At 41.0% G+C, this 15,554-nt stretch overlaps 1 protein-coding gene across 6 annotated transcripts in view; it reads left to right on the top strand.

The window, feature by feature from the left end:
* The window catches only part of evi5b (ecotropic viral integration site 5b), a 45,201-nt gene that overhangs the window by 13,913 nt on the left and 15,734 nt on the right, over nucleotides 1-15,554 (top strand). For 3 of the 6 annotated variants that reach the window (XM_076879829.1, XM_004552966.4, XM_024798563.2), the window contains exons 3-18: nucleotides 1,974-2,163; nucleotides 5,484-5,708; nucleotides 5,877-5,951; nucleotides 6,041-6,166; nucleotides 6,252-6,395; nucleotides 7,124-7,213; nucleotides 7,399-7,496; nucleotides 7,971-8,031; nucleotides 8,127-8,180; nucleotides 9,130-9,162; nucleotides 9,545-9,694; nucleotides 10,465-10,596; nucleotides 10,742-10,882; nucleotides 11,698-11,856; nucleotides 12,326-12,472; nucleotides 12,623-12,718. In XM_076879829.1, coding sequence (XP_076735944.1) covers nucleotides 1,974-2,163; nucleotides 5,484-5,708; nucleotides 5,877-5,951; nucleotides 6,041-6,166; nucleotides 6,252-6,395; nucleotides 7,124-7,213; nucleotides 7,399-7,496; nucleotides 7,971-8,031; nucleotides 8,127-8,180; nucleotides 9,130-9,162; nucleotides 9,545-9,694; nucleotides 10,465-10,596; nucleotides 10,742-10,882; nucleotides 11,698-11,856; nucleotides 12,326-12,472; nucleotides 12,623-12,718 — 1,921 coding nt within the window. Of the gene's footprint in view, nucleotides 1-197; nucleotides 336-1,973; nucleotides 2,164-5,483; nucleotides 5,709-5,876; nucleotides 5,952-6,040; nucleotides 6,167-6,251; nucleotides 6,396-7,123; nucleotides 7,214-7,398; nucleotides 7,497-7,970; nucleotides 8,032-8,126; nucleotides 8,181-9,129; nucleotides 9,163-9,544; nucleotides 9,695-10,464; nucleotides 10,597-10,741; nucleotides 10,883-11,697; nucleotides 11,857-12,325; nucleotides 12,473-12,622; nucleotides 12,719-15,554 lie in introns of those variants that run through there. The other 3 variants (XM_012919545.4, XM_076879830.1, XM_012919546.3) reach the window with 3 other exon arrangements.

The raw sequence follows: 15,554 nt of genomic DNA, 5'->3' as shown, positions 1-15,554 counted from the left end.
TTTAGTGTCTTTATTTTGCCGCAAAATCCTAACGCAACCTTAATACACAAATCTTTTCATTTTGTCACTTAGGTGTTAATAAGATAGGTGCAATGGCAGGCAGGAGGACTTAGTTACAGATTCTGTGACGCGGCCTGTGGTTGTTTATCAGGTGCGTGTGTTTGGGGAGCCCTTTGTACTCTTCAGAGCAGATAAAAGTCCGAAGCGTTGGTTCAGTGGTGTCACACAGTCGAGGAAATCCTGCACTGTTGCCTTCAATTTGTTAATGAGACTTGCCAGAATTCCTGAATTCTTAGAAAGCTGAGACATGTAGAGTACATCATGAGTTTATCTTGGTAAGTTTGCAGTATTTCATTACTTATTTTCTTGAAAATTGTGGGCATGACGCACTTTTTTCCCCACTTGTCACTTTATCTGGAATGTGTTTTTGTCACTAAAATATTAGCTACAAGTTTGTTATATTCAGAAGGCTTTGGTTTTGTATTTGGCTGTTAGTGAGTTACTAGCAGAGCTGTAAGTATGTTTAGGCTCATGTTTAACACGTATTGTAATTTTTCTGAGTCACTGTTTTCGATCATTTGACTGAATTGCTTGAAAAACGGGTAGTTCCTGTGAAACTTTAGCGCTCTCTTTAGCTCGGTGTCAAAGCTGAATACAAGTAAAGAGAGGCCCTCTTGCAGGCTGTTCTGTCGGGGCCGTCCGTTTCACTCCCTCCCACACAACCCAAATTTGGCTGTAACCCTAGCCATTCGGATAGCGCACTCGGTGACATCACAGGCTCCACTGGAGAGGCCCCGTCCTTTTTCCGAGATCAGGTGTCTGAACCTTTGTTTGTGTGACATAAGCTCTTCGGTGCCACGCAGGTTGGGAGTCACCGCGTTTTTCCCCCACATTCTAATCTTTGATCAGGTCACTTTGTGAGTGAAAGACTGATAAGACTGATGAAGTGTGTGATAAATGTGACATACGGGCTTTTTGTGCTACTTGACATGCTGAGCACATATGAAAGAAATGAATGATATTAACAAAATGAGTCAGAAAATATTTTACTGACCTTTACAGCTTATTTTCAACCACTTACAGTTGCAGCCATTAGATTTTAAATAAATGTCATCTCTCTCTCTCACTCAACAGAAGTGTTTTAAACCCTTCTTTTTTGGTCAGCTTTCAGTCTGATTCAGTATTAACCTGTGAGATTTGGCTCATATATAAATATAAATGTTAGGTCACAGCATTTACCTGATTCTCTTATGTGGCCACAAGCTGTGGGTAGGGACTAGAAGAGTTAGACTGAGGATAGAAGTGGCAGAAGTAGCTTCTTCCAAAGAGTGTCCATTCTTAGAAAGAGGTTGAGGGGCTCAAAGTAGAGCCACTGCTTGTCCACATCAAAAAGATCCAGCTGCATAGGATTTCCCCCTAGCTCGAGTGTTTGGGACACGTCCAGCCAGAAGAAGACAGGCTTTCAATACCTTGGTGCATCCCTAGAAAGAAGAAAGTCTATGCATCTCTACTCACTCCACTGGCCTTTGACCCAGATCTGAATAAAGGGCAGACGGTTATTATGTGTCAAAACAGTAGCTGTTTAGATACACTAGTGTAAATAATAGTCCTCAAAAGAATGCATAAACTAGCTAAGTAAATATTTCCATTTGCTATAGTTTTACAGTCCTTTCTCTTTCTTCTTTTTTTAGTTTTGTTTTTAGCTTTCATATAATATCTCATGCACCTGTCATGTTGAAAGTTCTATATATATCCACACAGCTTTCATTCAAACTGTGTTTTGCATTTGCAAAGTGTTTTGCAAAATGATCTCACTATGGTCTGGGTTTCCCTGAAGATGTGAAATTGTACTTTGCCTGGTAAATGGGATGTCTGATGGACAGACATTGACAAAGTCACGGTATAATGTAGTTGCGTCTCTGCACAGTTTCTTAAATGTTCACAGTATATATCGCCTCTCACCTTCTCTAAAGGCTACTGGAGACAGACAGCAAGTCGCTGCGCTCCATGAATGGCTCCAGGCGAAACAGTGGCTCATCCCTGGTGTCCAGTTCCTCCGCCTCATCCAACCTCTCCCACCTGGAGGAGGACTCATGGATCTTGTGGGGGCGAATTGTCAATGAATGGGAGGATGTGCGCAAGAAGAAAGAGAAGCAGCTTAAGGTGAGACTCGTGCACATGACTACCTGTGAGGTGACGGTTGATCATGTGCAGACCTGCTTAAGAGCTTATTCAGCCTGGGCTGTTTTACTAGCTTACAAATAGACATTTGACGCCTCGAAGACGAGGTAAAGAGCCTTCTCTCAGCTGCTCCTTTACTCACACGGGGTCAGCAAAACAGATAGCTGTGCATATTTGATTTAGCAGAATTTGATGCCATTCCTCGCAAAACACCAAATGGGATTTGCGTCTCCTCCTAGTCTCAAACCTGTATAAACCTCTTCACACTTACACTTAAAAACAGTAAAACTCCATGACAGTTATTCTAGGTTGCAAAAAAGGGTCCAATGATGCTGCTGTTTCTGCATTAAGATTGTTTAACTTAACATATTTCAAATCATGGCTTATTTGTTTTATTGTTATTATAATTGTGTTTATAATTTTTTGCTGCCCTTTGAATTTCCCTGGCTCAAATGTTACAAAGGCCCAGTTCACGTGACTGTTTACTTGGTCCAGTGATAATTTAAAGGCTATCTCTGTCCTCAGTGACCCTGTGGGGTTGCCCTTGAACTTGTTATTTCAGACGTAGATATTTGACGCTAATTTTAGCTTGCTTGTTTCTACAGTTACTCTGTTAAGCCCCGTAATAATCCTGTGCCCAGACAGTGGCAGTGGCAGTCTGATTTAAACTGCACAAAGACTGTGGACATACACAGTGATTGTTGTTTGTTGTGTAAAACCGTGCCAGGTGTGTGTTGGACCACCTGATTGTAGCCACAAGTCTGGGATAGTGGTGATTCAGCAGAAAGCCTGGTGTGTCCGGATGTTAAACGACTCAGTGCAGCTGCAACAGTTTGAAAGTTACTGGGGATCTACAGTTGGTGCTTTTTATCTTTATGCACTGAGTGTTGTTAATGGAAGTTTTGTTGAATTCTACTCAAACTGAAGCCTTCTTTGGGTCATTTAGGAAAACTGACAACCAGTAGCTGTGCCAGAACAGCTAGGTGCTCAGCATTTATGGTCAGACGTTTGTTATAACCATAGAGACTTCAAGCCCATTTCTTTTTGTTACTTAGATGACTGACACAGAGAAATATTTTACTGTAAAGTTTCTGTTAATTAAAATAATCATGCAAAAGACTAATGTCTTCTGTAGGGACGGAGTTTCTGTTGTTCTTGTTGCTGGATGTTTAAATGGGGAAGTGCTGGGAAGGAGCTGTGAACATACACAGTGTTATTATGTAATTTAACAGAAGTAGTCATCATCGCATGGGTGCAACTAGCCTAGGATATTAATGACAGTTGCTGAGGCCTCCGCAAAATTGCTGTTTTCTTCCGCTCTGCTTACAAGAAACACAGTTTCTGTTGCACGAAGGAAGAAACGTAAATTTTTTCTGCACTTGTCAGCAAAATCCCTGATTTGTTCGTCTTTCTAATACTTTATATTTCATATGTAATCTTCTAAGACCCTCTGCTCTTGAATAGTTCTTGTGACTCATAAGGCAGCTTTCGTTCAACAGTCAAGGTTTGAGACTGTGGTGCATTGTTTCAGTCTAGAACAAAGCTTGGTTTGTCTTATCTAACCTCTAAGAGGGGAGAGGGGTCCCCTGCTGAAAGCATGTGTGGGTGGACCTCTGCTCCAGATGCACCCTGGACTGACCAGATGCACGCAGACACCGCACACAGACAGACATACACAACCACACACTCACTCACGTGGCCGCATAGCAGGAAAAATGACTGTTCCCTGTCAGCACAGGAAATTGCTTAATCAAATTGTATCAGCAGTAGTATATGGAAATAGATCACTCTACAGAATGTATCACTGACAAGATTATGTTTGGCAGTGGAAACTGTATTATTAAAAAAGATGCACAGTGTGCTGAAGTGGAAAAAGAAATATTAGGCTTTGAGGCATACCCATGGTTTAATCCTGTTTAAGATGCAGGTCTCTGTTTTTCTCCACGGAAGGGTTTGGTGTTTTTCTTTCTGTTGTTCACATTCAGAGCTGAAAAAAGAATCCCAAATGTGCGTTTAGGTTCCCATGGATTCATTTTACATTGTCATGGTTTCCCCTACCATTAAACTCATGAAGCTAGTCCACTGCCTCTCTGGGGAGATGTTTTTATGATAAACTGTTCAGTGTGGGGAAAAAAAAACAACCTTTTGCGATCCATTTGTGGTTCGACACGTCCACTGAAGGGGAAACCAGTACTGATAAGGATTCCTCCAAGTTGAGTGGAAATAAGTCATCATTTTTCTGCACTGCTAATACAGTGCAGCAGTATAAAGGTGTTTCAAATGAATGAATAGAGTTGCGGAGCTCTTAGTATTTTTTTCACTTATACTCTGGCAGATGTAATATGAAAAGCTTTTTTTCACATTACAAAAAGTGAAGAAGTGCAGACTTTTTAGAAAAAAAAAGTTATTTATTAACATCAGCTACATGCTCTAGCTGCATGACTACACTGTTTAAGAGACATCCACAGTGATTTACACTACCACGTGTATACCTGTGTACGCGAATGCTGGATTTCCACTAATGAATTAGAAACTCATTGGCCTGATGAGCCTGAGTTGACTCTCTGACAGACCTGTGCACTAAAGATTTTAATTATTTTAACCTGCAACGGATACATTTGCGTTATTAGACTGCGGTTCCCATGAAAAGATTTTTGACACACACAAAAAACATAATTTAAATGTATACTTTATTGATCCTCGTGGGGAAATTCCTCTCTGCATTTAAAACATTCACTCAGTGAAGCAGTGGGCAGCCACTGGGCGCTCGGGGAGCAGTGTGTAGGGACGGTACCTTGCTCAGGGGTGTCTCAGGGTAGCTGTTCAGGTGAATCGAACCCCCAACCTTCCAATCATGGGGCTGTCACTCTACCTACTGAGCTATCCCTGACCCATGCAGATCATAAAGAAGTTGAAAAACGATTGGAAAAACAAGGTGCTATAAGTTGGTACTATTTTACCTGTTTAACTAGTATCCATACACTTACCTGGGCCAAACAAGGTAGTGCAAGTCCTGCATGAGAGGATGAGAACAAGGCTAAACATGATTGCGGGTTCTCCTGCTGGTATTGATCGACGTTTCTTGGAATAAGGAATTAAACTTCTAAATGATATGATTTTCTGGTGAATGGTTATTCGATGTGCATTCACTGCCACGTTTGTGTGACTGGATATTAAATCTGACACTATCATAAAACCTGAACAAAGAACAAAACTGTTTCATTTTAAAAAGTTGTTGCCTACACCCTGCAGAAAACTTTAAGAACATCAAGAAAATATCTGCTCTTTTTTTTTCTCTACAGGATCTTGTTAGGAAAGGGATTCCTCATCATTTTCGAGCTATAGTGTGGCAGCTGTTGTGTAATGCCCAGAATATGCCCATCAAGGATCAGTACTCAGAATTATTAAAGATGACGTCACCCTGCGAAAAGCTCATACGCAGAGACATCGCTCGCACTTATCCCGAACACGAGTTCTTCAAGGAGAAAGACAGCTTGGGTCAGGAAGTGCTCTTCAATGTCATGAAGGTGTGTCTTCTGCGGTGTCTAAGAAACCTGTTTGCATGCAGATAAAGAGATAAGTCTTGTGTTCCAGTAACAAGAACTGGTATTTGGTTTTAAGGTGGTTTAATAAAGAAAAAGAGAGAAATCTGATCTTCAGTGAGACTCCTGTAACGATAATCTCTATTACCTTAGGCATATTCTCTGGTGGACCGTGAGGTCGGCTATTGTCAGGGAAGTGCGTTCATTGTGGGTCTGCTGCTCATGCAGGTAATGATTGTATTCTCCACACATACTCTCACACACTGTAACACAAACTTCCAGCTAGTAATTTGATCACTATCATAATATTTTTCTAGATGCCCGAAGAGGAAGCATTCTGCGTGTTTGTGAAGTTGATGCAGGACTACAGATTACGAGAACTCTTCAAACCCAGCATGGCTGAGCTGGGACTCTGCATGTATCAGTTTGAGTACATGATCCAGGTAGACACCTCATAGCTTGGGGAGTAACGCTTTGCCAACATGTAAGCTTCAACAATAGTGAGTCTGATTGTTATTTTTTTCACAGGAGCAACTCCCAGAGCTTCATATACATTTCCAAGCTCAGAGCTTTCATACCTCCATGTATGCCTCTTCTTGGTTCCTCACCATCTTCCTCACCTCCTTCCCTTTGCCCGTTGCTACGAGGATCTTTGACATCTTCATGTGTGAGGTCAGTTAAAGCAAACTGTGGCTGAACGATAAGCTCTGTAAACTTGTATGAATCTTTCTGTCATTCTCTTTACTGAGCTTGAAATTTACACCTGTGTTCACATTCTTACAACACTGGCTTCTTCTGTCTTTAAACTTCTGTTTGCTTGTAGTTTTTGCGATCTAAAAGAGGAACTAAAACTGCTGGTTTCTGCCAGTGTATGAACTGAGGGGGTGCACCAAGGCCCAGGATTGATTTTGAACTGTGACTCATGCAAGGCTACTCTAGTAAAGCCTGTGAATAAAAACGTTGAGCTGGAAATGAGTGCAATAGGTCCACTTGGAAATGAGCCATCATTATATCAGTGTCTAATCTGAAAAGGGTTTGGGGGTTATATCTTAAGCTGCTGTTATTGTAAGTCACTGTGAACTAATAGCCCCACCTCAGAAAAACAGAGTCTGTGCTTAAATTTTTAAGAGTATTTGTTTAGAGATGATTTCAGGCCAGTACACTTATTCTACAGCTTTAAGAACAGTTAGGTAAAATCAGCTATCAAATAAAAGTTATCCATTAGTGCCACCTGTTGGACAAAATTAAGCACTACAGTTACAGTCACCTTTAGCAGTGTGGCCTTTTTCTTTTTCTCTAAATCACAATCACTCGGGCTGTTTCTTCTCAGTCCACTGTCCAATAAATTTGACAGCGCACTGAGTATTATTTCATGCTCATTACTGGTGGGGTTTTTTCAGGGCCTGGAGATTGTTTTCCGCGTGGGGCTCGCCATCTTGCAGATGAACCAGGCGGAACTCATTCAGCTCGACATGGAGGGAATGTTACAGGTGAATCACCAGCAGCACTTCCAGGGGAGAAGCCTCCATCACCCTCTGTTTATGTGCAACCTCTCATCTCGTCCCAGTTTGTGGGCATGCTGATGTTTAGTGCGGTCCTTTGAGGTCAGAGAAGCTTGTGACTAAAACATGCATTCTGGTGTGACACTTGCCCCCGCTTTCTTTATGTGCTTCAGCACTTTCAGAAGGTCATCCCACACCAGTTGGACAGTGGACCAGATAAGGTCATCCAGGCTGCTTATCAAGTTAAATACAACGCCAAGAAGATGAAAAAGTAAGCGCAGCAGGCATTTCATAACTTCCTTTTTCAGAGATTTTATTTTTTGCTGTGATTGTTTTTTCATTGTTCCTCTTTTACAGCTGAACCCCCTTTTTGTTTTTTTGTTTTTAAACTGTTGCATAACTTTAGACAAGATTTTTCAGTCAGCACTGGAGCAAATTGACTGCTAATATTTGAATGCTGCAAATTCAAAACTTGGTTGATACCCGTTCCAAGTGGAGGAAGCAACACATTTAAACGTTCTGTGTACCTGTTCAGTATAGGGGCCAGGGAAATTCCAGAGTTTCCATTTGTAATGGTGTCTCTTTAAAGAAACGTATATCTTTTTTAGAAGCAATAAAATATAGAAGACAAAAGGAAAGGTGATTGTATCCCAAATTGATACATGGAAATCAATTCAGCCGACTTCATTCTAATCATTCTGTGCTTGATTTGTTTTAACAGATGCTCTGTGCTTTTTTTTTTTAGGTTAGAAAAAGAGTACACTACAATCAAAACAAAAGAGATGGAGGAACAGGTGGAGATAAAGGTGTGTGGACATACTTTAAAGTCCCAGAGCATCCCATGTAAACAATTTGTAGTATTTTTTTTTCTCATGTCTTTTTGCAATTCTGTCTTTTTCAGAGGTTGCGGACAGAGAACAGGCTTCTGAAGCAGAGGATAGACACACTAGAGAAAGTGAGTGAATCAGTGTTTGTCACAGTCAGACACTGCGCTCTCCTCATCAACTTTACATTAACCCATTCTGCTGTTTATGTCCATATATCATGTGTATTTCCTAATGACGGAGTCTTGTCTTTCACTAACTGAGCTGTGTTAGTTGAAAGTTGCTGGTGCGCCATCATGGACTGGCATGGTGAATGTTCTGATTGTAGATAAAGTCAGAAACATTGATGGATTTGGGCTTTAGGTCATGTGGAGAATTTAAAAACCCAGCTGACCCCACTAACAGAAGCAGAGAAGCCTGTTTGAAATGTGAACGGAGCTGCTTGATACTTGACGTCCATACAAAGCACTGCATGTCAGGGTGCACTGTTTGTGTCATTGTGCACAACACTGAGTCTCTCTGAATGGGCACTTCTACTGCCTGGTAAAGGCACCATGCATGAGGTCTGTTGAGGATATTAAGGGTGTCTGCTACGCTGTGTTTGCCTGCAGGGCGGAAACGAGTCCGTTAGTTTAAACCAAACTCGAGGCTGCTGCTCCTCGTCACGTAACTCTCAGGATCTTTTAACTCTCCACTAACTGAAACCGCTAAAAGCTTGGATAAACCACAGAGCCCCAGCGCCTCTGTTAAGTAAAACACCGCTCTTTAACACTGTCGTCATGCTGCTATTATAGCAAACTTCACTCTCGGGCTGCCCTGTGCTTTTTCCTGTCTGAAACCTCTTTGTTATCTGCACCGCCCAATTCTTCACTCTGTCACCTGCTTATTTTTGCACCTTTTTCACCACACCTGCTTTGCAATGTTCCTTTTATACCTCATTGCGTAAACCAAATATTTTTGGAGGGAAAATGAACATTGCACGTCTTCTTTTAAAGAATCAGTTGTTCTTTTGTGTGCTTTAAACTGTCCTCTGGATTCTCTCTCTCTCTGCTGTCTCTTGTTGATATTTCTGTTTTGTAGGAAAGCGCTTCCTTGGCAGATAGATTGATCCAGGTATACTCCTCATTTTCTTTTTACCCTTAGAACTTATGCTGGACTTTCCTTCTTCCATCTTTTTGTCTCTCTTTAGCAATGCATGCTTATGATTAGTAAAGGGCAGTGACAGTGCTAATCCAGATTATGACAGCTGATTACATCATTAAATAACTGCATGGAAAACCACATGGTGGCATGTTAGACAAAGTAAGAGAATCACAAAAGATGCTAAATACATCTAAGGAATTAAAACTAAATCACCCGCTGCTTAGAGTTAAAAACAAGCATGTCCTTAGAAAATCCAATCCTTCATCTTCTCTGATTTGCCCACCCATTCCGTCCTTTCGTTTCACTTCCTGTCGTGCTCACTCCACCCCTCATCGGTTGGTTATGTCCAAAGGGACAAGTGACTCGAGCTCAAGAGGCAGAGGAAAACTACCTGGTCAAACGGGAGCTGGCTACAGTCAAACAGCAGAGCGAGGAGGCCGGTGCTCAGCTGGAGCAGGCCAAGAAAACCATCAAGCAGCTCCAGCAGCAGCAGCCACAAGGGGTAAGAAGAGCCACAGACAGTCTGAGGCAGGCAGGTTGCACTGGCTCATCTGGCTGACCTGAGTGTGACTGGAGCTGTGACACTGAGACTGGGGTATTGCCCAGGTCTGTGTGTGATGTGCAGTACGTACAACCTCAGGATGACTATTTTATTATTATTATTAGGTGTGCTACAAATTACTTTTGGGCCTGTAAACATTGCAAACAACTGATTTTGGATACATGGTGGGGCATCTGCAATGGCAGAGCAGGACTTTTCTCACTTTAGGTAATGATCTGTTTTGGCATGCATGGATTCATTTTGAGACACAGATTTCTACAAAGTTCAATTTATGTTCTTCTGCATTCTCAGAAATGCTTTCATGAATTTGTAAGCAGGTTGTATCTCAGGCTGGTAGATTTCACACATGGCCCACTGTTCATTGAATCCTCACCTTGCACAACACATCTCCTTAATTATTAATGGTTGGATTCCACATGATAATGTGCAGGCTTTACTGTGTTTTACATAATTTGCTATCTTGCTACACAAAGATTGTTCATGAATTATTTATGTGGAAGTGAAAGGAAAAATGGTTGATGTCAGCTGAAATGAATGTAAAGAGGAATTGAGAGTACTTGGATCAGTGTAAGTATTGTGGACATTACTGGAGATTGAATTTAGTTTGAGGTGAGTGCACACAGCTATGTTTGCTGTCCTTCCTGCTTTTTTTCTGCGTGCTCATTTGTTCTGTTTTTTCTTTTCTTTTCTTTCTTTTTTTTTCCTTGTAGAAAGGACCCCCACGCTTCTCTGAGGAGTCCGTCCTGCAGCTGGAGAGAGAGCTCGTGCAGGCCCGACTAAAGGAAGCAGAGTCCCAGTGTGCACTCAAGGAAATGCAAGACAAGATTCTCGATATGGAAAAAGTGAGTTGTGTCATTTTAATGCATCTGCAGTGGGACTGTACTGCCTAAACCTCAGCCGGCAAAGAGTATTACTGTGATCTAGGCCTACCCTGTCATTTCTTTTTTTAAAGGTTTAAGAAAAATTTGATTTTTCCACCTTTTTCAGAGGAACACGTCGCTACCAGATGACACCAATGTGGCGCGGCTGCAAGAAGAGCTGATCGGGGTGAAGTTGAGAGAAGCGGAGGCGCTGACTGGACTGAAAGAGCTGAGACAGCAGGTTAGAGATCTGGAGGACCACTGGCAGGTGAGCACCAAGATTTCAGCACGCAGGACAACTTGAAATAGCTGATCAAAACCCCAACAAATCATAATGCAAATGTTGTACACACACACACCAAACTACGCTGTTTAAAATCAGAGTGGATTTTGGTTTTCAAAAAGTATTTAAATATTCTAAATTTAGATTGCTTTTAGTCATGCCATTGTGAGAAACGCTCATATGCAGTGCTTCTGTTTTTTCTCCCTCTGCACACTTAAACGCAACTGCATAATTAAGGCTGTGAAGTTTTAACGGCACAGTAAACTTGTGTTCAAACAGTGATTCATGAGTTTGACTACAGTAATTATTTAAGATAGAATGGGTTTAATTCAGAACATTTGATTTGGCTTAATTGCGGTTTAATTAATCCATTCAGGCTGATTGAAAACATGAAGCATGTGAAAACTTGAACAGATAGGTTGGTTAACTCAGCTGTAGTACTTAGTTTAAAGAAAGATGAAGATGCAAGTTTAAGCTAGTTAAAGGAGCTGTTTCAAACCTTGAACAATGGCTTATCATTTAGAGTAAAAATAATATTTTTGTTTTCTTCTCACATTTATTAAAAACATTTTGAAAAAATTCTTGCTCTAATTAGACACATCTGTGTGTTTATTTGAAGAGGGTACATTTTCCCTTTTGATGTGTATTTCCATTTAAAGTCGTATTAAGAGGATTTGCAGGTACCCTGTAATTCCTGCTAGTTACAGAGCACAGATCTGGTATGACACACAAATGGTAAAAGTCAAGTGTTTATTTGGTAAGTGATGGTAAACAGGACTGACTGTCCCCACCCTCTCCAGCGTCACTTGGCACGCACCGCTAGCCGCTGGAAGGACAGTTCTAAGAAGAACACCATGAGCGAGCTGCAGGACGAGTTGATGAGCGTCAGGCTACGTGAGGCCGAGGCTCAGGCAGAGCTTCGAGAGATGCGGCAAAGGATGTTGGAGCTGGAGACACAGGTCAGAGGTTGAATCGGTCTAACAGCACTAATATAATTTATGATTTGATTTGTTATCTGGATTATAACCTGATCTAGATCTTTAAAAGCATTATTCAAATTCCTCATCACATGTTCACAAATATATGTGATTCAGATATCCTTCTCAGTCCAGAGATACAATTCATACTGTATGCAGTCTTTAGGAAGAGACTTTTGTTTTCAGAGTTTTTATGTACTTGCAGTGCAGTTAATTACAGACAATTAAAGGTACATTGTAATATGAAAACATCAGTAAGAAAATTCCCTCCCTGAATTTCACACAGCAGCCTTCAGGGGGCAGCATTTATCTTTGTATGCAACACAGAAACTGGAACAGTGAAGTAGTGCTGAAAGTCGCATTAGGTTTCAGTTTCTTTATCCTGAACCTATCAGTCAATAACGTGAAATAATCCGCTTTTGCTTTTTGTTTTTTAAATGTGCTTATTCAGAATCAGATTCACAACAACCAGCTGCGTCGAGCGGAGCAGGAGAGTCGCTCTCTGCAGGAGCGCGTGCAGAAACTGACAACACAAAACAAAGATCTGAACGTGCAACTGCAAGAAATCAAGAGGAGACAAGCTGAGATTGAATGCAAGGTACAAACTGCTGCTGCACTCCACACTTTGCACCTTTGGGGCAAACCGTTGCAGCGCTATTGTGGTTTAAATCTGTGAAGTTAAAAAAAAAAAAGAATTGATTTCTTAGAGAGGTTGTCGCCTGAGAGTTCTCTGGTTTGTTTTCTGCAGAGCAAGGAAGAAGTAATGGCAGTGAGGCTGAGGGAAGCTGACAACATTGCTGCTATGGCTGAACTCCAGCAACAGATCTCTGAGCTCGAGATTCAGGTAAGGTTTTGACTCACACTTCACCCACTGCACCAAGCTTTGGATTTCCTCAACTCCCTCACAAACCACATTACATGTAAGCTTCCTTCAGCCATAAAAGGAAATGTCCCATACAAGGATGTGGTGACAAACCCAAGTTATATTTTTTGGGCCCTATGAAGACATCATCCAAAGTTATAACCATAATAGTGACTGTTTGACCTGGCAGATTTGTGGTTTTCAGTCTGAGCTTCTTTACTGTTTTAAGATATGGAGAAGGGAAAGAAAATGTCTGAATTTCCATTAATCAATCAGCATTTCAAAGCTTTGATGATATGAATCTCATGTATTGTTTCCTTATGTTGCCTAGGAGACACCAGTGTCAATCAAATCTGGTAAAGCCACAACCTCTTCCGGTTCCAATGAAGCGCATTTTAACTTTTTAAACTGTTATTACATAACCCAAATACGTATGCAGATCTGTTGGAAATTCTGAAAAAATGCACTTTAATTGATTTTAGTTGATGTGGAAAACTTGGGGGGGAAAGGCTTTTTTGCACAAATCAGAAATATTAAAGCATGTCCCCTTCATCTATATTTATTCCCAGCGTAAATGGGAATTACAAGTCTTAACAAGCAGGAGAGAAGGAAGTAGTAGCATTTATCCCACCAATGAATTCAACATACTCCACAAGCTTAACCAAAAACAAATACAGGCCTGTTCTCCCAGTGACAACACTCAACAATACTAAAGAGAGAAAGTGATCTAAAAAGACTTGATATTGTTGAAGGTGTTTATGGGTTCAACACTTCTCACACCATGCCACTTTCATACAAGTAAAGATACTCGATGAATAGTGAGTGTTGCAACAAGCAGATAATCTTGTTGTGTGTAAACTGGCTATAGGGCATGGGTGTGAAAATGGAATTTAAATATCTGTGAAGATGGTTTCCGTTATGATTTTAAACACTTGGCTTGTACAAGCACCCTTCTAGAAAAAACACGCAATGCAGCCCTGAGCATTTTGACATTAACCAGTCCTTAACTTGCTAGATCCTTATTACAGAGTCCAGTGCTTTCACCGCTAGTGAGTTTGTGTCATGTGTGTCTTATGGTCTCCAAGCCAAAGTGTTTCCATATGAGGAAAGAAAACTTAGGAAAATATCCCCACCTGATTCGAATAAGGTTTGAATAAGGTTAAAGTCTTCTGTCATTTTTGGGACAGATTTTGGGGGATTTTTCAATCCACTTATTTGGAAGCTGGCTGTGGGAGCCACCAGTATAATATCTATTTTCCTGTTTTCTCTGTGTGGCTGCACTGAACCCACACACAGAGATAAGTCACAAACACCTTCATAGAACACTTCTGACGTCTTCAGTTATAGAAACTGGGGGATGTCCAGTGATGCCTTGCACTGAAACACTTGAAGCAACTCTGCGGATGCTCAACTTTGTGCTTTTTTTTTTATTCCTGTTGCGTGCACCTGGAATTGCTCAGGAGTTTCTCCAGTATAGCAGGACATACAGCCCTACAAGAAGAAGGCCCTTCTGTCACATCTGCTTTGCATAACCACCCACTGCAGTTTTCCAGATCTTTTTGAAATTTCCCATGCTTTTGAACGTAACACCAGACTTTTTCACACGCACCACAATCGATATCCCTCTCTTTAAATATCAGTGAGCTGGTGACATTATCAAGCCGCTTCTTCAAAATTTGTCAGCTGAAAGTTTTAAATGTTTTCAGTAGGACTGGGCGATATGACCCAAAATTCATATCTCGATATTTTTTTAGCTGGATGGCGATATACGATATATATCTCGATATATATATATATTTTAAAGACATAAGGCAAGAACAAAAAGAGTTCTTAGTCAAAGCTGTGTCCCAGATGTCACACAGGCACTTTTATTAACATACAGCGTAGATGTACATGAAGAAATTACTCAAAAATAAATTATCAGCATTTATTAAATAATAATGCTCCATAAATAAAAGAAAACAATGTTGTTTTTGTGCATAACAAAAAGCTCACAATTGTACCGTCAAAATGTAAACTAAAAGATGCTGAGCATAATAACAAAGATAGTCAGATTTCACAGCTGCTCTATTCCCAACTTCTACTGCGTGACTGACAGCCTGGAGTTTGAAACCCGCTTCGTAACCGTGTCTCTTACAGGTGCCAATTTGTGGTCCTTATATACACACAATACGGTAATATTACGTTCAAGCACAGTACGTATCACTCCGAGAGGCTCCAGACTACGGTAGCCGTAATGATCCGACAATCCATCAAGCGGTGCAGCTCCATAGCTTACCAAAATCGTACTAAAACATTTTTTTGACAGATTGCTGAGCGCCGTGTACAACATAAAATCGGTTCGCGGTCATCAAGCACAACCAGAATTCATACATAAGGCGCACTGTCGATTTATGAGAAAATGAAAGGATTTTAGGCCATGCTAGGCCATGGCGTTAGCGCGGTTAGCTCGCTAACACGTTGACGCCGTTCAGCCCCACGCACGGGGCGATCCGGGGTAACTTGTTAACGGAAACTTGCCGGTCCATCTTGTCATTGCCTGCAGGCAATGCTATGGGGGAGGGGAAGTTGTGTTCAGTGAAGGAGAGGCGAGGCCGAGTTACGTTGCGGAGAGACAAAAGTGGACGAAAGAGAGACAAACTTGCGGCTCCACAAGTATAATTATAACGTAACATATACTATATCGATATAAACAATATTGTCACATCTTATATCTCGTATGAAAATATATATATATATATATATTTTTTTTAAAACCTCGATATATCGCGCAGTCCTAGTTTTCAGTTTTAAGTGCTTCTCAAGTAGTTCTTGTTTT

This window comes from Maylandia zebra, linkage group LG23, assembly GCF_041146795.1.
Source record: "Maylandia zebra isolate NMK-2024a linkage group LG23, Mzebra_GT3a, whole genome shotgun sequence".
Lineage (NCBI taxonomy): Eukaryota > Metazoa > Chordata > Actinopteri > Cichliformes > Cichlidae > Maylandia > Maylandia zebra.
Note: the sequence above shows the minus strand (reverse complement) of the source record. Positions and strands in the feature narration are given on the sequence as shown.